The sequence below is a fragment of the Mus pahari genome, chromosome 6 (assembly GCF_900095145.1).
Source record: "Mus pahari chromosome 6, PAHARI_EIJ_v1.1, whole genome shotgun sequence".
Taxonomy (NCBI): Eukaryota; Metazoa; Chordata; class Mammalia; order Rodentia; family Muridae; genus Mus; species Mus pahari.
The window spans coordinates 2,817,033-2,843,648 of NC_034595.1; the positions used below are offsets into that span (position 1 = coordinate 2,817,033).

Sequence of the window (26,616 nt, forward strand, 5' to 3'; positions counted from 1 at the left end):
TGGTCCTGGCCTTTTTTTAGTTGGGAGACTATTAATGACGTGATGCTTTATTTTTTTAAGTGCCATTTTATTTCTATACTGGCTTGGCTTGTAATTCTGTTGTTTCTCAACCTTATAATCTCACCTCATCATCAATCTTAAAGTGGGCTCATTAGAAAAGTATAAGATAGCATTTATAAATATTTCCCCAAACGGACTATGCAAGATTCAGCTCAGAAAGATGTCACTTTTATGCATACCTGCCACACCATAGTGAGATCTTCCTTACAGGCTTACCTGTCACGACACAACTTGAGTTTACAATGGAAGTACTACTTTTCCTTCAGGTTTGTATCATATCCTGAGAAGGCTTCCTTCCCTACCCCATCAGAGTAAGCTATGCTTATTAATATAATGTATCACAATAAATAACACTGCCTCTTCAGAGAAGTTATCGCAGCATACAAGTATATGTTGCTGTAACTCTAGGACCTGTCACATTCATTACAGAGAATAGGCACTTATGGTATAAGTTGAATAAATACCACTAGCTAACTCAAAAGACTGTGCTGACCACATGTAAGAACAAGCCGAAATCCACATGAGCACTCAATGAGCAGGCTCACCAGTTGATTTAACTAGAAACTTTTCACAGGAGCCCCGCCAATACACACCACTATGACTCTGGATGAGACGTCTGAGTGAAGTAGTTAAGTCAGAACAAGATAGACAGCGTGAAGCACAGTGACAGGCCCGAGCAGACTCCCAGAATACCTAACAGGAGATTAATAGAATGAGTTGTGCAGAGTCAGGATGACATCTTGATTCTCAAAACACCTTGCTAGGAAATGGATCCTTTGACTCCACAAAATTAATCCCAAAGCACAAGCACATGAACTTGTCTGTACAGAATATGGTAAGGAAATACTGACCACAGGAAGGAAAACTGACTTCTTTAGAGCACAATTATTTTCACTAGAAAGCCATGCAAATTCTATACTAAAACTGCTGGAATTAAATTCCAATACAAAGCAATACAAAAGTGTTAATTTTAATCCTTACATATTAACAAAAAATGCAAAATTTTAAAAATTTAAAAGCCAAAGCCATTTATAAGAGTATCAAAAACTAAGACATAGTTAAAAATATACCTCACATCAGGCAGTGGTGGCGCATGCCTTTAATCCCAGTATTTAGGAGGCAGAAGCAGGCAGATCTCTGTGAGTTTGAGGCCAGCCTGGTCTACAGAGCAAGTTCCAGGACAACCAGGGCTATACAGAGAAACCCTGTCTTGAAAAATAAAAACAAGTCTCAAAAAAGATGTGCAAAACCTCGGTGTGGGAGGAACCTAGACAAACCCAAACGGAAAAATAGTCTACAAATTATATAACTAATACTTCTTGGAATCGTCTAGGTTCTGAAAAATAAAATTTTTTTTAAATGGCCAGAAAGAGCCAAGATCTGACAAGTCAATACCCTAGCCTGGACATCAGTGGAGAACTGGTCACATCTGTCACAGTGTACTGAAGATATTGACAGTGTCGCAACATAAGATGGCAGTGGTAGAGCCAAGTGAGTAAGAAAACATACACATATGTGCACACATGCAATCAATCTAAAAGTAAAATAGTCTAATGTAGGTTGTACGAGTAGTAAAGTAATATATGTAGACTAGAAAATGAGAAAAATTGCTAAAACTGAAAATATTTAAATACATTGAAAGATTAAGAATGTTTGTGGACCAAAAGACTTAAGATTACTAAAATAGTAACTCTTTCCAAACTGCTCTCAATGCAGTTAACTCTAATTAGAAACCCAGGACCCCCTTTGTTGTTAAAAACTAACAAGCCGTTTCTAGGATTCATGGAAATCCAATCCCACTAAAACAGTCAAAGCCACTCTGAAAAAAAACAAGCACAAAATTGGAAGATTTACACCACTTGTTTTCAAGAACTTCCATAAGCTGTAACAACCCACAACATGCAGGATCAGTCGACACTAGATCAACAGTACAAAAAGGACCAGAAATAGAGTCATAAGGACAGGGCCAGTTCACTTCAACAAAAACGCTAAGGCAGTTAGTGAAAAAAGAGGCAGAGGTTTTTTGCCAACAAGTAATGACAGATCTGTCTGGCAACCAACTACAACAACAGATCACCTACCCACTTTAACTCATATATTGTTCCACATATAAAAGCTAACTCCAAATGAACAATGGGCATAAATGGAAATGTTCATATTGTGAAATTTATTGAAGAAAACATGGAAGAAAAAAATTGCAATATTGGGGGAGAACAGACAACTTAGATACAAAATATAAAGTATGATCCATTAAAAATTAGTAAGTGGGATTTGATCAAAATTAAGAACATGGGATCAGAAGGATGGTTCAGTGACTCAGAGTACTTACTCCTCTTGCAGAGGCCTTGGCCTCAGTTCCCCATACCTACATGGTGGTATACAGACAGCCCTAACAACAGTTCTAAGAGATCTGTCTCTCTTTTCTGAACGCTACAGAAACTATATACACACATGGTCTGTCTGTCTGTTTACCTACCTACCTACAGGAAGATAAACATTCATACACATTTAAAAAAATCTAAAAAAGATATTTTAAAATTCAGGACATGCCCTTGCAAAGCCATTTAAGTTAGGTGTGGTACCACAGGTCTACAACCCCAGCACTTTGAAGATCTAAGTAGGATGATTACAAATTCAAGGCTGGGCTATACATGTGCAAAAATATATAAAAGCAATGTGCTGAGTCTGTTGAGAGTTTCTTGTATGAGTGATTTTAGGGTTGACCATCTGATGCTGAGCTACATATTAAGCCCCAGGGTAGCCTGGGCTACTTAGAGGAACCCTCTCAAACAAACAAACCAAAAACAACAACAACAAAAAAAAAAAAAACAAAAAAAAACAAAGGGCAATGGCTACAGCTACAACACAGCTCTTGTACCCAATGCCACTGTAGAAGAATAAACAGAAAAGTAGTAAAGGCCAAAGGACTAGGAAGTCTGCTGTAAGATGGTCTCCTGGAAACAACAAGGAAGCAATATGGCTGCTAAATAAGACCTAAACAATGAAAACACCAACGGACATACTATCACAGACAGGGCATACTCATGGGACCCCACTCCTTAGACAAAGGGCTACAGGCAATTAATGACAGTTCAAAGGGAAATCAGTATTCCTCAGAGATGAGTTCCCTAATTGGTTACCCAGCATCAGATGGTCAACCCTAAACTCAACAGACACAGCACATTGCACTTATATATTTTTGTACATATATAGGTAACAATAATTAAAGAAAAAGAGGTCATGAATGGGGTCTGGGGGAATTAGAGGGACAGAGGGTAGAGAGGGAAGGGGGAAATAAGCTAAGAATATTTTATGTTTAAAAAAGTGTCAAAGTGTGTGTGTGTGGGGGAGAAAGATGATTATAACCAAGTCTGAATTTAATCCCCAAGACTCACATGGTGGCAGGAGAGAACGGATTGTTCCAAGTTGTCTTCTGACCTCAACATGCATGTTATGGCATGCATAATACATAAAAAGAAAACAAAATAAGTAGAATAAAAAAAAACTGAAAACAACAAAAAGCAATCCTGAACAAAGTTGAAGTATCACGTATTTCCATATTTCAAGTATTATCACAGAGCTACAATAAAACTATCTGACAGGGATCATGGTACAGAAGAGAGAAGCTGGACATAACCACATACACCACTGACCGCTGCCTTCTAGGCAAATCAGCGCCATCTAGTCAGAGCAGGAGGATATCTCTTCAACAAATGGTTCCAGACAGCCTGGATATCTTATATGCACATGAATAAACCTACTTTTATCTTACTCCACACATAAAAATTAAGTCAAATAGTACCAAAGACCTAAACGTAAGGCCTAAGATTGGAAAACTATTAAAGTATAGGAGAGCTTACTGACACTGAATTTGCTGTGATTTCTTAGCTATGATACCTAAAACATGGGCAAAAAAAAAAAAAATGTAAAACCAGATAAATTAGACTACAACAAGATTGAAGGAGCAAAACTATGCATGAAGACATAACCAACAAACTAAAAAGACAACCTGCAAGATGACAAAAATATATGAAAGCCATGTATGTGATAAAGATTTAATATCCAGAATATATAAAGAACTTTGACTATTCAATAACAGAAAGAAAATAAAAACTGATGTAAAAAAAATGAGTAAAGGATGTAAATGAACTTGTCTTTAATAATCAACAGGTATATATAAAGATATTCAACATCAGTAAGCTTTAGGGAATGCAAACCAACCATATCACCTCATATCCATTACATAATAGGTACTCTCAAAAACTTAGTATATATATCATAACAGTACACATACTGTTAGCAAAAATATAAGAAAACTGAAACACTCCTGCAATACTAACAGAAACAGAAGATGATGGAGTAACAAAATGTGCTATATAAGTTTAACATTTATAGTCAACTGCAGCCAAAAATATCACATAAAAATCCAAGAAATAAATTAAACTACGAAACTGAACACCATTCTGAATGGCATGATAAAATGTCATGTCTTAATTCCTCCTACTAGTGCACTAGGTCTTCCTTTATCTTGAATAACCACACTGCATAAACTGCATATCCACACTGCATATACTTACTGCCTGCCCATTAGTCACTCAGTAGTTCAATCATAGCAATATAGTGCTTGTATTCAAGTTCTTTTTTAACTTAGTAATGACTACATACTAAGCAGTGATTTTGGCAACTTGAATAAATCCAAACAAAAAGAAAGTATTTCCTTTAAGTTTTAGTACAATAAAATATTTTGCAAAACTAGATTCATTAACTTTCATTATTACATATGTTATACACTTATAATAAACACTGGAATATTCCACTTTAAAAGAAAAACTGAACTAGTCTTGACTGTAGGGCATGTGGGACCATGCTACCAGATAGGCATAAGAACTGGTAAGTCTGAATAAGCTCAGATCCTAGGAATCTCAGAGATTTGAGAACAGCAGGAGCCTATTCCTCCCTGTCTCTGTACTTGCTCTGGAACATGTAACCATGACACCCACTGAGGACCCCCGGGCACTCAGTCCCATTGCATAAATACCTGCAATGTTTCTCCATGCTAATGAGACATTTTGGTACCCTGAGCCTTCAGCCAATGACCTTCCCTTTCTGAGTATTCCTTCCCCCAAGAGGTATACAGTCCCTGGTTCACACTGAATAAAGTGTATGTGGCTGACATCCTCCACCAAATAAAGCAATATGAACAAGGAACATCTCAGAGAGCTGCTTTATTAAAGATCTCCGCAGGGAAGATCTTTATCATGCCAAGCAAAATCAATGACAAAGATACTGTTCAATTCCATGTAAGCAGAATATCTAGAATGTTCATGTTCTAGAAGTAGAAAGCAGAATGGCGGTTGGCACAGGCTGAGGGTTAGAGAAATGAGACATTTCTGTTTCAGACCTACAGCATTTCACAAGATAAGAAGATCTGGAGACTGGGTAAAAACAACGTCAATGTATGTAACACTACGGGAGCTGAAAAGCAGCGGAGTCTGGGAGCCAGCTGTATGTCACAGGTATTCTGTCCAATTAAAGCAACAGGTACCAAGCGGAACGGGAGAAAATTTTGCAAACAGTACATTTAAAACAGAATTAAGACTCATATAAACCCCCACACACAGTACGAAAATAATCCAACAAAAATGTGTACAATTTTAATAGTTACTTTATTAAAAATATATAACTGTCATATGAATGTATAAAAACATTCTCAAGCTCAATACTATCACCCTACAACAGAATGCCACTGAATATTAAAAACAAAGGAACCAGACAGTGGTTCATGTCTTTAATCCCAGAACTCCAAAGTCAGAGGTGGGTGATATCCATTGGTTTGAGGCCAGCCAGGGCTATATGGTGAGACCCTGTCTCAAAACCAAAAACCCTTCAAATAATTAATAACATCATACAACATGGAATAATCTCAAAATTAGAAAGCTAAGCAAAAGAGAAGCTATATGACTCTACTTATATAAAATTTTAGGAAATGACCAAAAAAGGGTTCTGCTAAAGGTGTGAGTAGCTGGGTGGAAAGTCCATAAAAGGCGCAATGAGAATTTGAAGAGACGGCAAGAATCTTAGCTGTGGAGAGAAGCCATGGAGTAAGCATATATCAAAGCCTACACTGTTCCACTTTGAACTTGGGGCTCACATGCCAATGGTATTTTAATATCTTGTTATAGAAAGGAAGCCTAGCAGAGAGTGACCTCAGCAAGAGGCTCTTCTCCCCAGACCATGGAACCCCTAAGGTTGTTCCAGCTCAGAACTTTCCCAGTACAAACTAGAAAAGAGTAGAGCACATCTTTCAAAATTAAAGAAAACACCACATCACAAAATGTAAAGAAATTGCCATTAAGTCCTACTTTTTAAAAGAAAAGCTATCCAAACAAGAAACCTATTTAGGAAAGACAACACTGCAGATGTAACTTTCAAGAGTAAACAATAATGGGTTAAAAACATCTGTACTATGGCTGAATTGTGAAAGTTCTTCACTAACAAGAAACTTGTAATAATTTGATTTATTTTAGAAGTTATCTGGGGCTGGTGAAATGGCTCAACAGTTAAGAGCTCTGACTGCTCTTCCAGAGGTCCTGAGTTCAATTCCTAGCAACCACTGGTGGCTCACAACCATCTGTAACAAGATCTGATGCTCTCTTCTGGTGTGGCTGAAAACAGCTACATTATACTCATATATATGAAATAAATAAAAAAGTAAATAAATCTCAAAAAAACAAACAAACGAGGAAACAGAAAGCTGCATTTATTTTTAAAAAAGAAGCTGTCTAAAATATAGCATAAATGATGCACATAGTCAGTTCAATCACAGAAATAACTAATTCTCTCCCCCATGACTGCGAGTTTGAAAGCACAATGATTCAAAATCACTGCTGGTAGGGACTCCAAGACTCATTTCCATTGTAACCTCTAATTAAATACAAAAACAACAGGAAGATCTGAATGCTGAGTCCACTCCATGCATGGCTTGCTGTCAGTGACAGGGCAGGAGGAAAGCAGCATGAAGACACCTTCTATGCATCTACCTATGGTTTACTGTCCTCTTTATTTAATCCTGCTGTGAATCCTAACAGATAGAAAATGGTATGTTTGAAATGATAAGCTGGTAGAAAATGCTTTTGTACACAGCATTGAGCAGTGCCAGCAAATCCTCAAAATGCTCTCTGAATGGACAGAAAAGAAAACTGCTCTGTAGAAGCGTGTGGTCAGACCAGGATTCTAATTCCAACTTAATGTATACTAAGCTGTGCAACACTGGTTAAGCCACTTTATCTCTGTTTCTTTGCTTGGAAAACTGGAGTCAGACAGACAGACAGACAGACTGACCATATGTTCAAAAGCAGAATAACAACAATCAGTAGGTCAAGTATAAAGGGCAGGAAATTTGCGAATAGGAGATGGCTTTGCATATAGTAACTTTCCAAGAACTCAATACAACCAAGCTTATAATGAGCTGATGTCTTCTAGAAACTGTCAAATGTATGACAAATAAAGATTAGTAAGTTGTTAAGTTTCTACAACTGGGAGCACAAGAAAGAGAGAAAGTGCCGACTTGAGGAACTCACAGTGCAGCTGATGCTGAGATGAGCTAAGACTCTATTCAACACAAGACCTACCTAGGTCAACTCAGAGAAAGGAAGGCTGGGTACAAAGCACTTGGGAGGAGCACTAACTGCTAGCTCATTAGTTCAACTTAGAAAATACTGCTATTTATATTAAAAAGTAGAGAGTTTACACAGTGCATTCCACACAGACACGCAAAATTCTAGAAAATAGATTTTTAGAGAGACTAACCAAAGGTTTTTTTTAATAATGTAATACTGATTGCAGCTCATTACACTTCAAGTACAAAACCAGTCTTCGAATAATCTTTAAAATAAGAAATAGAAACACAAAAATACTGACAGTCTTATTTTAAACGAGCACCATATTTTAGTCTTATTTAAATCGAATATTATATTTTTGCATGCTTCTCAGAGTAACAAGAATCCCCACTTGTCTTCCAAAACTATAGTTCAATTGTATTTATTGATTTTAGCGTTTGCTTTGGTAGAAAATGTAGTTATAATTTGCTACCTATATATTTGAACTGCTGTATTTTAATTACAACAAAGCAAAATCCCACAAATGTTACATAGGCAACATGGAGTTAAAAAGACATAAAAGATGAGATATTAGAAATTTATTCTAGGTTCCAATCCCTTTTAGATTTCATCTTCTCTGAAACCAGGGCACTTGAAAAAAGAAAAAAAAGTTTGTGCATGTGCAGAGGAGGTCAGAACAATCTCTTCCGGGCTTCCTACTCAGTTACTTACAGTGCTGATCACAATCAACTCTGGCAAACACTACTTGATTTTTATCTGGATATTCTTCCTTAATGACATCAGATGCTTCCTCAAAAATTGGATGCAACATCTGGCTGAAACGACACCTACACACAGACAAGCACACCAATTAGCAGGGAAACCCAGAAGACACAGGATCTTACTTCAGTTATCACTCATTGATGCTTAGTATCCGTTCAATAAACAATGTGTGAGACAATCACACCTTCAATTTAATCATGTTTTTGAAGTCTGTCAGTGAATGAGAGGAAAACAACTTGAATTCAAAGAATGTACTCTTTAACTCAATACTGTGTAAAGTATCAAGCTGGTTTGTTGGTCTGCCTTATGACTAACTGCCAGTGTTATGGCGCATATAACTATGGATCCCTCACAGAGGCCACGACACAGGCCCGCAGCATGTCTCTAATCCACACTGCTAAGATTTGAGTGTTTACAGAAAAACAGAAATCAGTTTCTCTGGACAATGAACACATCTCCACGTTACTGGAACTGTGAGTTTACTGCAAATGCTGGGTACTTAGTTAGTTTATTATATACTTAGTTTATTACACACACACATGTGTGGCTACTTCATCAATCTCAGATACAAGTTAACATACTAAATAAAACAGTTCTTACAAAAGAATATACGGCATATAATTAGTGATTTCTCTTTAAAATATATCATCACATTAAAATAGGCCCTTGTATCTATAAACATATAAACATACTATATCCAGAAGTTAGTATTAAAATTCCTTGGCCAGGCAGTAGTGGCACACGCCTATAATCCCAGCACTTGGGAGGCCGAGGTAGGCAGATTTCTGAGTTCGAGGTCAGCCTGGTCTACAGAGTGAGTTCCAGGACAGCCAGGAACTGCTGTCTGTACAGAGAAATGCTGTCTCAAAAAAACAACAATAATAATAATAATAATAATAATAATAAAATTCCTAAAGACTTTTTGACCATGCTTCCCTCCCACACCTATTTAAAAGTCAGGCAAAATAGCTACAATTACTCCTGGAAACTGTTACTTCTAATCCTAACTGCCCCTCATTAGGCCAACCATTTCAGAAATACTTAGTGTGGCTGATTAAATGGACCCCAGGGGGGAAAGAAAACAAAGTGTACACATACAACCAGCTGGGGAAAATGGACACTTCATGGGAAAAGGTATTGAGGATATGGTAAAGCTGTAACTGCCCTTATGTACCAAGGCAGTGTCTTGAAGAAGCCCATAAATTCTAATGCATGTGTGATCTTACATATATTGGCAACAATCCATAAAGAATATATGCAAGGATCCAGAATTATACCTCCTCCCTATTTCTTCTTCTCTTTCTCTCTAGCCTACTCACCTGACTTCCTAAGGAGATGTCCTAGAATATATCAGGAGACCCAATCTGTATCTTCAGACTCCTGCTTTCAAGTGGTTCTTTCCTCTTTAGCATCTTAAATCTCCCGTCTGGGATAGGTAGGAAGGGTCTGTGGACATCATGGACCGTGTCTTATTTGACTACATATTCTAATAAGCGTGCAATAGATGTCTGTTAAAGGAGCAAGCTGATAAATTCAAAAGCTAGAGCAACTGGAACCCCAGGTCTGTGAGTACTTAAAATTTTCTGAAAGTAGACTAGGTAGAGGGCAAAGGAAGGCACAGACAAGGTTTGACTGTGGTTCTGAGAACTTTAGATGTGGCCTAGTAAAGAACTGATGGTAGGCGTCTGGTTCAGGAGCAAAAGAAGACTCATATGTTCTCGGGACTGTTCAGTTATGCTGTCCAGTTAAGTTTTAAAGCAGATTCATGTTTAAAAGAGTATCAGTTTAACTACTAAAACTTTAAATGGGAAAGTGAAATAGCAGGTCAATTCTAGTATCAGTGCAGCTTCATGTGCATGTAAATGCTACATTTACACAGATAACACAATAAAACCAATAGATCTATTAAAGAGTCTCATGGTCTTCTGAGCATAATCTCCAATCTAGGGCTTAAACAATCCTTAACAAATCAACTAAAGAGGACTTTGGGGTCATTTACAATTATGATTTAGTAGGAAAGAAATAAGCTTTAGATTTAGACATACCTGACTTTAAATCTCAGATCCACCACTTATTAAGCAGATGGTCTTTCTGAACCTCAACTTTCTAAATCTAAAATAGGAATTACAATACCTACCTGCAGGGCAATCCCGAGCCTTAAACAATGTATAGAGTCTGCTACACTCCCAGCTTTACTAAACACCCACTGTAGTTTACTACTCTGAGGCTCTGCAATATAGTTCTAGGCAGTTACCTAAGAGAGCCAACTAAGAGAACGAAGTCTAGCCTCTGAAAGCAAACACAGCAAGCCTATCAGCAAATTACTCAAGCTTTCCCCATTAGAAAAAGGAACACTCATTCACCATTAATAGTGAAGGACTTTCTTTAGGGAGTATGCTTTCTCAAGTAACTGCCACAGCCCACTTTTCCAACTCATATTTTGCAACAAAGTTAGCAGCATGTACGGAGAATTGGGCAAGAACGCTGCAATCTAATTTGCCCTGGGCTACAATCTGATCAGGTCATCCTTACCTGTAAAGTTTGGTCCAGATAATCTTCTATCAAATGTTATGACTAATATTAATCCTAATTTGCCTTAAAAAATTATAGCTCCATTATACACTTTATAAACAGTATGTTTCTGTGTATCTTCTGCTTTTTATTAAAGTTCTTTAAACACTAATATCAAACATCAGCACTCAATCAGGAGTTACTGTTATGTGCTTATGAGGCTGTAGGTGCATAAGGATGGCATTTTAAAGTACAGTTATGATAACTATCTCCACAAAGCAATGATGGTACTTGGGAATAGGGCCTCAACCAGGTAAGCCTGGGCTATGGGAAATACAGATGCTTCCTGGCTTACAAAAGAACCCAGTTGAAGGAATCTAATGTGAACTGAAAATATCTTAAGGCATAAATGCATTAACTATGCCTACCCTTCACACAGCACAGCTCAGAAACAGCACAGTGCAGAATATTTGTTTCTCACCCTCAGACCCCTTCTGCTTGGGAGCTAGACCTTGTCATCACAGTTCGCGACAGGTGGAGTACACACTGCATGTCACTAGCCCAGGCAGAGCCACAATTTAAAGTCCAGTTTCTATTGAACAGATAGAATTTTTACACAATAGTAAAATTAAAAACTCATATACTGAATTATTATTATTATATTGCAAACTGGACATACACAAGGTTTCCTAATCTGACTTAAGAAGAAGGTAGGAACACTGATAAAGATTTCTGGAAGAAAGTGGCTCTTAACCTAAGATTTGAAAGGTGGTTAACAAGAAGAGAAGTGAGTGAGAACAAGAAGTGATCCCCCAGGTTGGGAGGAGAGCAGGAGAACAGTGAGAGAGAACACATTTTCATAGAAACGGAAAGCGTGGAGTGGCAAGCAGAACATGAAAGCAGAAGCAAAAGATGCAACATGAGGGGCCTTCTAGGTCAAAGCAAGGGACTTACGCTTTAACCCCAAAATTAAGGAGATTTAAGGTACAGTGTGAGCGTAATTAATCTGTACTGTAGGGAAGAAATCTGCCTAATATTGCAGAGAATATTGTAAAACCACATAATATAAAAATACATAAACCATAGTATATAAACTCTGCCTTATACTGCAGAGAATATTGTGGAAACATGTAAGACTAGAGGCACAGAAAGCCAGTGGAGGAGACTATCACAGGAAACTAAGGAAATACAGGGCCATAGCCCAGACAGAGAGGTGGCAGCTGGCAGATAATAACCCTTGTAGGGAGTGGATGAAAGCAACGATGCCCACGTTTCAAATTACTCTTCAGTTATTCTTTAGCAGACTTCAACCTTAAGTTCTAGTTTCTGGGAATACTAGTAAGACACTGTTTCTGCCCTCAGAGTCCCTTTGGTAGGGCACCTCAGATTAAAAAACAATACCTAAGTTGAACATTTCTAATTTGAAATTGCAAATGATAAACAGTTTCAGATATTGGAATTGTTTAGGCTTTGGATTTTTGAATTAAAGACACTCAAGTGCTAAGTCTATGTACATATTCCAAAACACTGAAACAATTCTGAGCCTAAGCACTTCAGATAAGGGACAATCAACCTGAAGGAAAAAGAAGTCAATGGTCCCAGGTACCACATAAAGTCAGAAGACAGAATCTGATTTAGAGCAAGAACTACAGTGTGTAAGTTGAAAAATATCAACATTATTCTTATAAACTTGCCACGTCTATATCCTGACTTCTAATCTGTGCCCTATTCTCATGTACAGAGAAAAATAGAAAAGAAAAGAAGGAAGGAAAGAAAAGAGAGGTAGAAAGGGAAACCAACCCCAAACTAAAACAAGATTACTTACCAGTCAGCATAAAAATTTACTAAAGCAACATCAGCGCTATCTGAAATTAAAAAAACAAAACCAAAATTATTTGTGTCTATGTTGATATATTTAAAAATACAATTTTTAATCATGATATTTTCCATTTATAAACAGCCAATTAAAGCTTCAGGATAATAGTTACCACTCATCCAGAAAGCCATATATATAAGGGAAAGGTTGGTTTATATATAACTTAACACTTTCTTTTTTTTTAAGATTTATTTATTATATGTAAGTACACTGTAGCTGTTTTATCAGACACATCAGAAGAGGGCATCAGATCTCATTACAGATGGTTGTCAGCCACCATGTGGTTGCTGGGATTTGAATTCAGGACCTTCAGAACAGTCAGCACTCTTAACCACTGAGCCATCTCTCCAGCCCCAACTTAACACTTTCTCTACACCTTCCATTGATAAATATACTTTCACTAGGTCTCAAATGAGTATAAGGCAGAAAAGAAATCAAATCTTAGCCGGGAATGTAAACTAAGCAATCCATTCTCGTAAAGGTCTGGAACTTAATTAATTATCCATTTTTAAATATTTCATACACATAGTAACTGGGAACCAGTTCTGCAAGGTGAATTTTTTCCCTGAAGAGATCTGATCAATTACCTATGTCTCATTCTCAGAAATCTACCGTGTTGCACTATAAAACCCACTTTTCCTGGGTCCTACCCACTTAATACTTCATCACACAAAATCTCACCATTGTTTGAATCTTAGGATGTAAGGACTCAAGAAAGACACAGTATTGTTTCTTTTGGTTAAACCCAACTCAGAAAAAACTTAAATGGCCAACCCGTGACTGCCTGAAATTGAGACCCATCCCATGGGCAAGAACCAATCCCTGACACTATTCTGTTTGTTATGCTTGCAGACAGGAACCTAGCATAACTGTCCTCTGAGAGCCTCCACACAGCAGCCAACGGAAAGAGATGCAGAGATACACCCAAATAGAAGATAGAGCTTGGGAGAAAAACTGAGGGACCTGAAGAGGACAAGGACTCCCCGAGACTGAATCACCAACCAAAGAGGGGGCATGGGCTGGACCTAGGCCCCCTGAACATATGCAGCAGATGAGCAGCTTAGTCTTCATTCAGGTCCCCCAAACAAGTGGAGCAGGGGCTGTCCCTGAGCCTGTTGCCTAGCTGTGGATTCCATACCTCTAAAAGGACAACTTTGTCTGATATCAGTGGGAGAGGATGTGCCTATTCCTGCAGTGACTTGATGTGTGTGTATATATGGGGAAGGAGGGGGGCTGGGGTGGTTGACACCCAGAGGGGGGCTTCTCCTTCTAAGGGGACTTGCATGAGGGGGTACTAGGAGAGGAAGGACTGAAACTGGGTTGTAAAATGATAAATAAATTTAATAATAATAACAACAACCACCTCTTCCAGAACTCATGAAAACAATGCACAAAGATGTTTCAGAATCTGGACGGTGAAAGGGATGAGAACAGTGCATACTTCAAGCTCCTTCCCTTTACCTCTCACATTTTTGGTTCACTTGCATGTTCACTCAAGCTGTGATTCACAAACTGGTTTCTGGACCAGAAGCTCCACCATCACACAGGAACTTACAGAAATGCAAATTAGGTGCAGTCCAGCAGCTTCTGCTAGGAACTGGAGCTGCCCAAGCAGCACGGATAGTAATAGGCCTGGTATATAGATGCTGCTCTAGAGAGCTCATGAGGTGGCAATAGAGTCTTTTGACAGTTAAAGCTCCACAAACATAAACCAATGTAGGTACTTTTATTTCCTCTTCATCTCAAATACTTTTGGGTTTGGTCATATGCAAACCAGTGGCATGGCATTTTTGGTTTTAGTTTTGCTAAAGGAGTGGATTTATGGACACTGCAGACATTTTAAAATCTCTTACATACCAACCATGCCTTGACCTTTTCTTTAGTATCTATAAAAATCAGAATAACCCCCAAGTTAATTCTATCTATAATTACAGTATCAGCAAATAATGCAGTCAGTATGACAATTACTGAACTTAACTGGATGTTATTAAAAAGAATGGAGAGTAAATCATTTAATTAAAATGAAAGAAAGAAATTCTAGGCTCTTCTCTATAGCTCTTAATATTCAGAGTGTAAAGTGACAACTGCAGGCCTTACGAGACACCTCATGCACTGTCAGAAATGCTATCTACACCAAGACAAACAAACAAGTTAGATGTCTTACAAAACAGGGAAGAAGGACACACGTTAAGAAATTTTACTAATAATCAAAACCTAAAGTACTTTTATGCAATCAGTGAAATGAGCCAGAATCCCAGCTTGTTATCTACTATAGATAATTGAAATTTTATTTATAAATTATCTATAGAGAAGAAAACATACTTTAAAAAAAAAATCAAGATACTTACTTAAAATTTCATCTATATTCTCTGAATCAAGACTTGCTATTTCAGCTGTTATAGGTGTAAAAATTGAAGTTACCTGAAAATTTAAAAATGTAAAATTAACAATTCCATAAAAAAGCAGTCTAAAACAGTAATAAAATTTGCTCTACTTGTTTTTAGAAAATCATCTATCAATTGGTTTTAATCATTATTAGCTAGTCTAACCTTCATTAGACCAATGAAATAGAAATATTAACTTCCCCAGCCTAAAAATTTGTCAAAGAATTCTTATACTTCCAAATCATTTATAAAGAACTAAGGAAATTATGAATTTATTCAGCCATTCTGAAAGTACTTATATAAAACTAAGCTCAGTGACTCTAACCAGCACACATCTCAGACAGAGCCTGGAGGACCTGCCTGGAGGCGCCCTCGTACTGCTTTCACTGTCTGTGATAATGATGTGTTATACGTCAGCTACCCCAAGAAAAATGTTTTCACTTTCACTTTAATGTGGAAATCCAAATTCTAGATTGTCAAAGAGAATCTAACCTAACAACTGCAATGCAGAGAAAAGATCAAATTTTAAACCAAAGTAGCAAAGTTTTACTCAGTTTAGTAAATAATATTTATTCTTAAGTTCCATCTTTAATTCAATGTATCTGCTGCCCAGGGGATCTTTTGTTCAAAGCAGAATTTACACATGCAACCACTGCTTTACAGTAAGTGAACACTAACGTCAGAGTTTAGTCAAATAACTGCCAGATACTCCTTTGGACGCTACTACATGGACACTTATTTCTTACAACATGACATTTCGAAGTTTAGTAACTCACCAATAACTCAATTTTAGACAGACTGACTGACAGACAGACAGTCGGGCAGCAGGCATGTTGATGCTATAGAATACCTGTTTAAGAACACTGTAAGTACTAGGACATATGCAACAGGTGAGACTGGCATTCAGCTGGGTTTGTTACAAGAACCCAAAGCAAGAAAACTGCCTCTGACCCAAGGCTCTCTTCCCTCTGGGGAGTAGAGGGGGCTTCCTATTAGCATTAACATTTCTATTAATGCGCAGTATGAAAAGTTTGCTTGAATTTTCATCAACTCCACCAGACTGGCAGATTACTTCTCTTTCTACCAGCCCTGGGCTAAATAAAGACTCTCAGGGGCAAACATTTTTACGCTTCAAATGCAAAGTTCACATGAAATAAAGACAAGTGGGGCCCCGGGCAAAAAGGGAAGTGACGAATCACTATATTTGAAGTAAACATTTTAACTTTTGAAAAAATAAACTAGAAACACACATACATGCACACAGGCAGAAAGGTGGGAGGGGACAATTTTAAGTAGCAGATCTTAATAGTCATGGAGAACACAGTGTCTAATAGTGAAATATTACAAATGTAACAGACAACATATATAAGTACAGACACAGACACAAAAGTATTGTACAAGTTATTCCCTTCAGTTCATTATATCACTTTGTTGTTGATGCAACAATAGAGAGCTTTCTCTAACCATATTTCATGATTTATAAGACAATTTCTTCAACATACATTAGGTATATCAGCTATTAAGCAATTCCGTCTGAGATGTATAGTGACATATTTGTACAAAAGGAAGGGCATTCTTTTGGCTGTTGCACAAAACTCAGTATTTAAAAATCTTTAAATAGAGCTAGTGAGATGGCTTGGTGGTTAAAATGAACTTGCCACTAAGCTTGATGGCTTGAGTTCAATCTCTGGAACCCATATAGTAGAAACAGAGAACTCTCACAAGATGCCCTGACCTCCACACCAAGCAGCACTCACATGGGAAAAATGGGAGGGAGGAGAACAGTATTTTTTAAAAGCTTCCAATAGTAGGAGCTTCTTCAGCATTACCTAGAAGGTTTTCAAATCTGGAGTACTCGTGGGAAGGGCAAAATCTTTCCTTAGTTACCCTATCTTCCTTCAAGGCCACCTGTCTGGCTAGCAAAGCCAGTACTTAAAATCCACCTAGATCCTGTCTCAACTATGCCCCACTTCTTGCTTCTCTCTGTACACACAGCCTACTCTACCTAGGTGCCCTCTTTTTTTTTTGTTTTGTTTTGTTTTTTTGTTTTGTTTTTTTTGTTGTTGTTTTTCGAGACAGGGTTTCTCCGTGTAGCCCTGGCTGTCCTGGAACTCACTCTGTAGACCAGGCTGGCCTCGAACTCAGAAATCCGCCTGCCTCTGCCTCCTGAGTGCTGGGATTAAAGGCGTGCGCCACCATGTCCGGCCTAGGTGCCCTCTTTTAAGCTACTGCACAATCATCCTTTGACCAAGCCCACTTCCGTTGAGCTTTGTTTTTCTTGGTAGAAAATGTCTTTCCTTTCTAAATAGCCCAGTGGGCTGAATAGTGTGGGAATAGAAAATATCTGAAAAAGTAGTCAAAGTCAATAGGAGTTACTAAGAAATTAAACTATTCTGTAGATTACCTATCATGTTGAATGCTGACTACATGCTAAAGTGAAATATCTAGGAAATCAATTTTGGAAAATGTTTTTATTAACCACTCTCTCAATATTAGGTCGTTTTAACTGTTACACTACTAACTCATATCTGTCCTCACTATTGTAACACCTGAGTACTCTGTCACCCAGTGCTGAGCCTCAGTGCAGTTACTCTTTTGGAAAGATGCACTACACTCAAGAGGACCTTCTTTAGAATCAAGAAGAACTCAGCAATAATGTTGAAGATAAATTATTTTAAATAGTTTTATATGAATTGTACATAATTTAAAAATAAATATAACTTCTTAGTTCATTATTACCAGAAGTTTCTATCCAGATATATTCTTTTTTTTTTTTTTAAAGATTTATTTATTTATTATATGTAAGTACACTGTAGCTGTCCTCACTGCTTGTGGACGTTGTACATCGTGGTGCGCACTAGGCTCCGCACCCCGATGTACAACGTCCACAAGCAGGCAATTCCTCTGACAACAAACCTCCAAGGGTTTTCTGTCTACTGCACAAAAGTCTAACTGGTCTACCAGTCATTTAGGGCCACTCAGAAACTAGCTGCACCTTACTTCCTGAGTTATATCCTATTGCTTTTCATCAATATCCTATGCTCCAACCAAAATGAACTACAGTTACAGTAACCACATTTTTAACAGGATGCAGTCAGTACTGCAAGCTTATAATCTCTACACCTCGGAGACTCAGGGAGGATCACAAGCTTTAAGACAGCTTAGGCTAGACAGTGAGATCCTGTCTCAAGAAACGAATTCATGGGGCTGGTGAGATGGCTCAGTGGGTAAGAGCACCCGACTACTCTTCCGAAGGTCCAGAGTTCAAATCCCAGCAACCACATGGTGGCTCACAACCATCTGTAACAAGATCTGACGCCCTCTTCTGGAGTGTCTGAAGACAACTACAGTGTACTTACATATAATAAATAAATAAATAAATAAATAAATAGGAAAAAAAAAGAAACGAATTCATATGTATTTATATTCATTCTCCCCTTTCCCCATCAGACATAAACTCTAGCTTTCTTAAGAGACCTCAAATCATGCCTGTTGTCTTGTAATTTTATATACTCAATAAAACTTTTTCCTCTATAGGCAGATTTTTAGGCAAAAAGTTATAGGCACTTACTGTAGCAGACCCTTAGTTACTGAGAGCAACTATAGAATGGCTCTTCACAATCCTAAATTGTGAGCATTACCCCTTCATATAACATGCTAAAATGAGAACAGAGTAAGAATGGACAGAGAAGCAAGGATGTGACTGCTAAGCCAATCACTAGCCTCACTGCTGTATGGTCTTTATAAAGGTCACTCACAAATAGTCCAGATCCAATAATTTATAAATTGAAAAGTCTAAGAAGTTTATAATACTTGCAATTCCTAAAATATAGTTCATTGTTTTCCTGCCTGCATATGCTTTGTTTGTGCCATGTATGATCACTGTTGTAACAGCCAGGAACAGTATTTAAGTCAAAGCTACCTTTATACAAAGACTTTCTAAATGGGCCCAGACAACAGTGATTCACTTCTCTCATGTGAACTAGAGGACTTTCTATAGAACATCAACATATTCTTTCATAATAAAGAACACATCTTACTTCTATCCTTAAACTGGTTATTTAATTCCTCCACCACATGTGAAAGTTGACCCATCTACTACCATATTCTATTTGTACACAAACACTTGAATAAGTACTAAATGGCTACATAGATGAATGAGCCTATTTCTATTAATACTGAAAATTACAGTGAGTGCTGAAGATGAGAAATGGGATTAAAGAGGCAAAGGAGAATAGTTTACAAATATTTTAGCAAGTTTGAGAAGAAAATGGTTAAAACTACTTATTTGACAGAGAAAACACTATATTAGTGGAAATCTGGAGACCTAAATCTGCCCTGCCCATCATCACAGAAGCTCCTCTGTATCTCAGCCCAACAGCTGCCCTGATCCCCCAGAAACATCTTTCAGATCCCTTCACATGCTTTGGCATGGTTTCCAGATGTTCCAGCACACAGATCACCCAATAAGATATACCACCGCAGAGTATGGTGACTCCAGTTAATAATAATATACTTGAAAACTAATAAGTAATTAGATTACAAATATTCACATCACAAAAATATGGTATGTAAGGTGATGGATATAGCAATTACCATGATTTATTATATATACATATATATGCATATCAAAACATTGCAGTGTAAACTGTAAACACATACCATCTTTATGCCTTAATGAAGCTGAAGGAGAATAAACAGAATCATCAGTAAATTATTTCCAAAAACACAACAGCTACATTATACTAGTCAGTAAAAAAAAAAACAAAAAAACAAAAAACCAACAGCTACATTAGCCATCTGTAAGGTAAGAGAAATGGCATGGTAGTTTTGGGGTCCAGAGCTAATAAAACATTATTCAGAAGTAGTTATCAAATATCCTTTCTGTTAGTGAGAATCACATTCATGGATATGTTTTCTAGGCTTTAAGTGGCTCACTAGAACATCTTATAACCAGTGGGTTTAGAAAACAAGAAGCATTTCTGACGTCTTTATCTGTTTAAAGCCCAACACGTTAGGACCTGACTGTTCAGGGTGGCCCTTGCCCAGGAAGTGCTGCTATCACCTGAAACTCTGTGAGGCTCCAGCCCAGGCCTAATGAATAAACACCTTCATATTAATACAACTGCCAGATGATTCCTAAGCACACTAAAGTTTAAAATGCACTGCTTTAGAGAATATTTACTCTAGTGACAAGCATATAAACTCATTTAAAACTACAAAATCTATGGTCCTCAAATATGAACACAATCAAGTTTGTGATAATTCTGCAGTGGCATGTAGATTGCTTTAGAAAAATGGAAACTGTAATTTTGTTTGAAATTTACATGTTATTTTTGTAAAGTAGACTTTTCCTTAAAAAAAAATGTGCAAAGAATTTCTGCATAAAATCACTAGCATAAACAGCTTGAAAGGAAAATGTTTTCTTCCTTGTAGCATTGCTGCTGTTAGTGGGCATTCTGTCCATCGGGTATTCTGTAGTAATAGCTTAGAGTATTTTTCTTAGCTTTCAGTTGCTTGTCTTTTTGTATGAGATTCTACTACAGGAAAAAATAAGTGATGTATCAAGTAATAGCTCTTCTCCATTTCTAATCCATCCTGACAGACAGCCTAGCACCTGAAGTCCCTGGAGGCCACTTCTCTGACTGCAATGTCAGCACACTCTTCCTTTCAGTTTTGCAGTAAGCTGGTGGACAAGAAAAGCATAGTGGGTGTGCAGTTGGCTGTAAGGAGCTAGATGCTGAAAGGCCCCTGGAGAAAAGAAACTGAAGCTGATGAAAATGTAGGGTCTTGAAGTTGGATATCCATCAAGGCACATCTCACACTGTTTGAATTCTCAAGAGCAATATAATGAACTAGAAGTTCAAAGAGAAAGGGAAACTGGACAAAGTGTCTAAGCCTGAGAAGCTAATTGAACTCTTAACTTGCTCAGTTGTAATTGAACTCTTAACTTGCTCAGTTGTAGCTTCTTGGAGTATGGAAGAAACCTACTTTGGTACCATCAGAAGCAATATGCATTTATGAACAAGCATCAGAACAATAAAAGCATTTTTCATCAACTGAAAACACATGATGCAGATATAAGGAAAGATAGGTTCTTTAATTCCCTCTCCCCTTCCAACATACCCAAATTCAGAGATAAGTAAAATTATTTCTAATCTCAAACTATGACAGTAAAACAGGCATGGGCAAATTCAAAGAAATAAAAGTTGCTACACTTTATACTTTTTGTTAATGTTTGATCAAACATGGATTTCCAATAAAAACTGATGTTCTGTTATTGGTCTTCAGTATGTCTAAATATGGAATGAACTAAATTACCTGGAAAACACAGTGAAGTTCTCTGACATTTAAAAGAATCACATTTGTTCTTCTAGAACCCAAACTTTGAGCAACTAACAAAGAGTAGGAATTTGGAGACAAGTCAAGATCACAACTTCATTCTTTTCCTGTACACACCCTGGAACCTGAAGATAGAGTGGTGGTAGTGAGGAGACAATGTTCAATGTATGGTGGCCTCCCAATTACTATACAGCACTGTTCCTTCCAGTTATATTCTTGAAAAATATTACACATATATGCCAAATGAAAATTATGACTGTTCTTTGAGTCACACTGTATTTTCTGCCCATCATGCCTGATTAAAAAAAAAAAAAAAAAGTTCCCATAAAAGTGTGTTTCAGTTTGGATCTTAAATGTTCCCCAAAGGCCATGAAGGTAGCTCCACTGGGGGGGGGGGGGGGAGAACTTCACACAAAGGATGTGATGGGAAGAAGTTAGGTCAAGGAGTCTGAGAGTATTGGCCCCTCCCATGTCTTTGTTTCTCAGCTGCCAAGATGAGTTCCTCAACAATATACACTCTGGCACCAAGGCCTGAAGGCAAGAAAGCCAACTAATTAGAGACTAAAACATCTGAAACCAGGAGTCAAAAGAAATCTGTTTGACACACTTCAATAAGACGTGAGTCAACTTAACATAGAACAACTGAATGTTATTTCTGAACAACCAATCTTACCACTAAAACTCAGACAAGTAGATATTATTCTTCCTCATATGATACAATGACAATGGGAAACAGACCACCTGTGAAGTGGTTAACAGAGAGGCAGGATTTGACCTTATCCAACTCCACTGGTGTACAGGAAATAGCGGATATAGAGAAACATGTAAAATGGCACCATGAAGGAACAAGCAAAGCGCTAGTACCAGAAAAAAGAAATTTTATATGGGAGGAAAAAAAAAAAGGCAGGCTAACTTCATTTGGGTTCCCCATAGGAAATGGATGCTAAAACAGGGAATCAATATTTGAGAGATGAAGAAGGGCTGGAGAAGAGAAGGCCGCCAACATTCTATAGTGGGTGGGATAGAATGCATCAATGTTTCTGAATACTGATTTTTGGAAATATTTTTACTTAGCTTTAAAAAATTTAAGGCTTATACATAATTTTCTCCTAAAAATTGTAACAAATATGTAACAAATCCTTTAATCCTACTCGCCAGCTTTTGCTGTTGGCACATACATTTCTACACTGCAAAATATGAAAAAAAAAAAAAAAAACAACCAAACAAACTCTAATACATGCCAAAGAGTGCCTTTATTTCACTACTAAACATACATTTTGGGATGCATAGCCTTCAGTGAAGAACAATTCTGGCCCCTTGTTTTCTATACTCAGTTCAAGACTGATTCTCAAACTTTCTAATTTCTTATTCCTAAGCAGAGTACTGTGTGTTCTAGCTTTGTAAGGAGTCCTTTTCTTCCTGCCCTGCACTCTATCTTGTTAAGTAAAGGAGGGCCCTGGCTTCTTACTGCTCATATGTGCTTTTTTAAAAAAAGAGAAAGAAAAAGAAAAATCACATTCCTTGTATAGATATGTATGTTTTCAGAAAAGACAAGTTAAATTTTACTTTATGCTTTAACATAAAAAGTTACACTAGATCAGATAAACTTGTTATGGTCACTGACACAGTAGGTATGCTTACTTTTATTTCTGCCATTTTTCTTTAATTTTATTGTTTTAAAAATGACTTTCAAAAGCAAACTAGGTTTTTGTTTTGAAAGGTAGTTTGACACACAGGAAGCCTTAGTTCTCTTAGAACAGTGATCATGATAATGAGATCTTTTATTCCTCCATACATGTCCCTCTGCGCATGCTTTCATATGCATTAATATTCGCACACTTTCATTTCTAAGGATGTTACTGGAGGGTGAAGTCCACAACTCATCATATTATGGCCTCAATTAAACTTCTTTCTTTTTCAATGACGCGCTCCTTGAACGTCATGGCTCAGCTTTGCTACTCACTTCAGCCACAGAGGCTAGTCACAGATGCTAGTCACAGAAACAAGTCACAGAAGCGAGTCACAGAAGCTAGTCACAGAAACTAGCCACAGAAGCTAGTCACAGATGCTAGTCACAGAAACTAGNGCTAGTCACAGAAACTAGCCACAGAAGCTAGTCACAGATGCTAGTCACAGAAACTAGTCACAGAAACTAGCCAAAGAACCTAACCTATACATTGCTCCCTTCCTGTGCTGATGGAAATCTCTTTACAGAGGTGGCAACTCTTTTAAAAGAGAGGCAGAATGTAGACAGACATACAGCAAGCTTTGACTGTCTCAATGCTTCCATGCCTATGGGTTCTCTTTCATGGTGGTTTTGAATGTGCTTGGCTCAAGGGGTAGCACTATTAGGAGGTGTGGCCTTGTTGGTGGGGCCTTGTTGTAGGAAGTGTGTCACTGTGGTGGTGGGCTTTGAGATCCTCATCCTAGCTGCCTGGAATTAAGTCTTCTAGTAGCCTTCAGATCAAGATGTAGAACTCTCAGCTTACCTGGATGGTGCTATGTTCCTGCCTTGATGATAATGGACTGAACCTCTGAACCTGTAAGCCAGCCCCAATTAAATGTTGCCTTGGTCATGGTGTCTGGTCACAGCAGTAAATCCCTAACTAAGACAGCCATGAACTTGAGTAAAGGGTGGGAAGATACATTTTTGGTAAGCCGCCCGCGATAGGCTTGTAATTAACATATAGAGTAGAAAGGTGAGTATATTCAGTTATTAAGTCAAAACCACAATGGACTGAATTTTCTTGTAAGGTCTCTGACACAGCAACCAAAAGGTAAAGAGCAGTGGAAGAGAACGCTTCCAAAACTGCTATCCCTTAAAACTTGCAATTCTGAATAATTAATACTTTTGACATATAGAGACTGGTGGAGACTAAAGAACTGTTAAGAGAAGTGAAAGGAGCAGCAAGATAATTTATCACTGAGTAATCTTTGGAGCCCATGACTTTACTTCAGTGCTGTCTTTACATCTCATGATACAGAGAACAATAAGTGACAAAATTCATCTTTTTGACTTTTATATTGATCACTTGATCTCTGAGAAAGCTCCATTTAGAAACTGTCTAGCCTACAAAGACTATCTAAAAATGTTTCAGTATTTAAAAACAGAATGTTCATTGAAACTGCTGTAGTAATCTCATTCCCTGATAAATAGGAGAATAATGCTTATCTCTACCATAGTGAGACTTGCCTTTCTTCTCCTTGTAAAACTAAAGTTTATTGGTAGGTACAGCATTTTTAAAATTTCATCTCTTAATATAGCTGTAACCTGAGTTAGTACTTTTTACTTGCTAGTCTCTACACGAAACTAAGTATTTTTCTCACATAGTTTTGGAAGTGCTCTCCAGCGCTGTCATCTTTTCATTTGAGTTCTAGTGCCCAAGCAATGTTCAGACAGTGCCTTCTTTTCTAGATACAGTATTACTGATGGCCTTTTCTACTTTAAGTAAATAAGACTGATTTTAAAATCTCCTAGATGGAACAACAATATGAACTAACCAGTACCCCCAGAGCTCGTGTCTCTAGCTGCATATGTAGCAGAAGATGGCCTAGTCAGCCATCGTTGGGAAGAGAGGCCCCTTGGTCTTGCAAACTATATATGGCCCAGTACAGGGGAAGGCCAGGGCCAAGAAGTGGGAGTCNGTGGGTAGGGGAGCAGGGGCGGGGGGAGGGTATAGGGAACTTTCGGGAAGCATTTGAAATGTAAATAAAGAAAATATCTAATAACAATAAAGAAAGAAAGAAAGAAAGAAAGAAAGAAAGAAAGAAAGAAAGAAAGAAAGAATAGTTATTTTGAGTTCAGACTCTTGATTTCTAAGAAACAACAACAACACCACCAACAACAACTCCTAGAATTGTAAAATGCCTAGAAATGAAAAAAAGTCAATGTAGTTCAATCAAATTAATCTTTTAACAACTATTGTGATGTCTCTACTGTATACCAAGTACCATGATTGGTACAAAAGAAACAAATACTAAAATGGAATAAAATTTAAACCACCCACCAAAGGAGAAAAGGGGAGCAAAAAAGAAGCACTCCCAGGGTGGGAAGAGCTTTTATTATTTTATACAAGTCTTAGGGTTTTCAGGTGTGAGATCATTATCACATGAAAAGACTGTAATGATTCAGGACTTCTTGTTAAGTAATATATGACCTGTACCAAATAAATACATAAATAGTCTATTTACAGGGATTCTAAACATGAACTAGTTTTCTAGGACTGCCATGACAAATTAACAAAACATAGAGACAAAACAAATTTATTATTTTATAATTCTAGAAGCCAGAATTCTTTTTTCCAGAAACATTTAATATTTATGTGACAGACTTTTTACAAAGTGAATGTGAATGATACACACAAATATACATACAAGTATATGTAAGTACATATACACACTTCTTTTCTCTTTTCCTTTTTTTTTAAATTGGATAGCTTATGTATTTACATTTCAAATGTTATCCCTTCCTGATGTCCCCTCCAGAACTCTCCTCTCTCATCCTGCTCCCACTGCCTCTATGAGGATGCTCTCCCTCCCACCTACCCGCTCCTACCTCACATCCTGGCATTCCCCTACACTGGGGAATTGCGCCTTCACAGGACCAAGTAGAAGCTAGAATGCTGAAACCAAGTGTCTGGCAAGGCCACTGAGCTCTGAAAGCTCTTTAAGATGAATTCTCAGTTTTGTCTGCCAGTGGCTACTGAAATTCCTTAATTTACAGAGATCCATCAGTATAATTGAACCTCCATCTTCTTACCATTTTTTTTTTTTCTAAGAACATCAAGCCCTGGAGTTAGGACTATCCCTAAATCTAGGATGAATCCATCTCAAGAGCATTAACTAAAAACATATAGAAAGACTTTCTTTCAAAAAACATCATTCCAGATGAATCTGCAAATTGCCCTTTCTAATTCAGTGAAAAATTGAGTTGGAATTTTGATGGGGATTGCATTGAATCTGTAGTGCTCCACTATGTTCATAGCTGCCCTATTTATAATAGCCAGAAGTTGGAAAGAATCCAGATGTCCCTCAACAGAGGAATGGATACAGAAAATGTAGT

At 37.5% G+C, this 26,616-nt stretch overlaps 1 protein-coding gene across 1 annotated transcript in view; it reads right to left on the reverse strand.

Moving 5' to 3' along the window:
* The window catches only part of Erp44 (endoplasmic reticulum protein 44), an 82,249-nt gene that overhangs the window by 32,268 nt on the left and 23,365 nt on the right, over positions 1–26,616 (reverse strand). The window contains exons 2-4 of the mRNA XM_021199999.2: positions 15,177–15,249; positions 12,778–12,817; positions 8,391–8,506 (exon numbers count right to left, since the gene is read on the reverse strand). Of these exons, the coding sequence (XP_021055658.1) occupies positions 8,391–8,506; positions 12,778–12,817; positions 15,177–15,249 (229 nt within the window). The remainder of the gene's footprint in view (positions 1–8,390; positions 8,507–12,777; positions 12,818–15,176; positions 15,250–26,616) is intronic.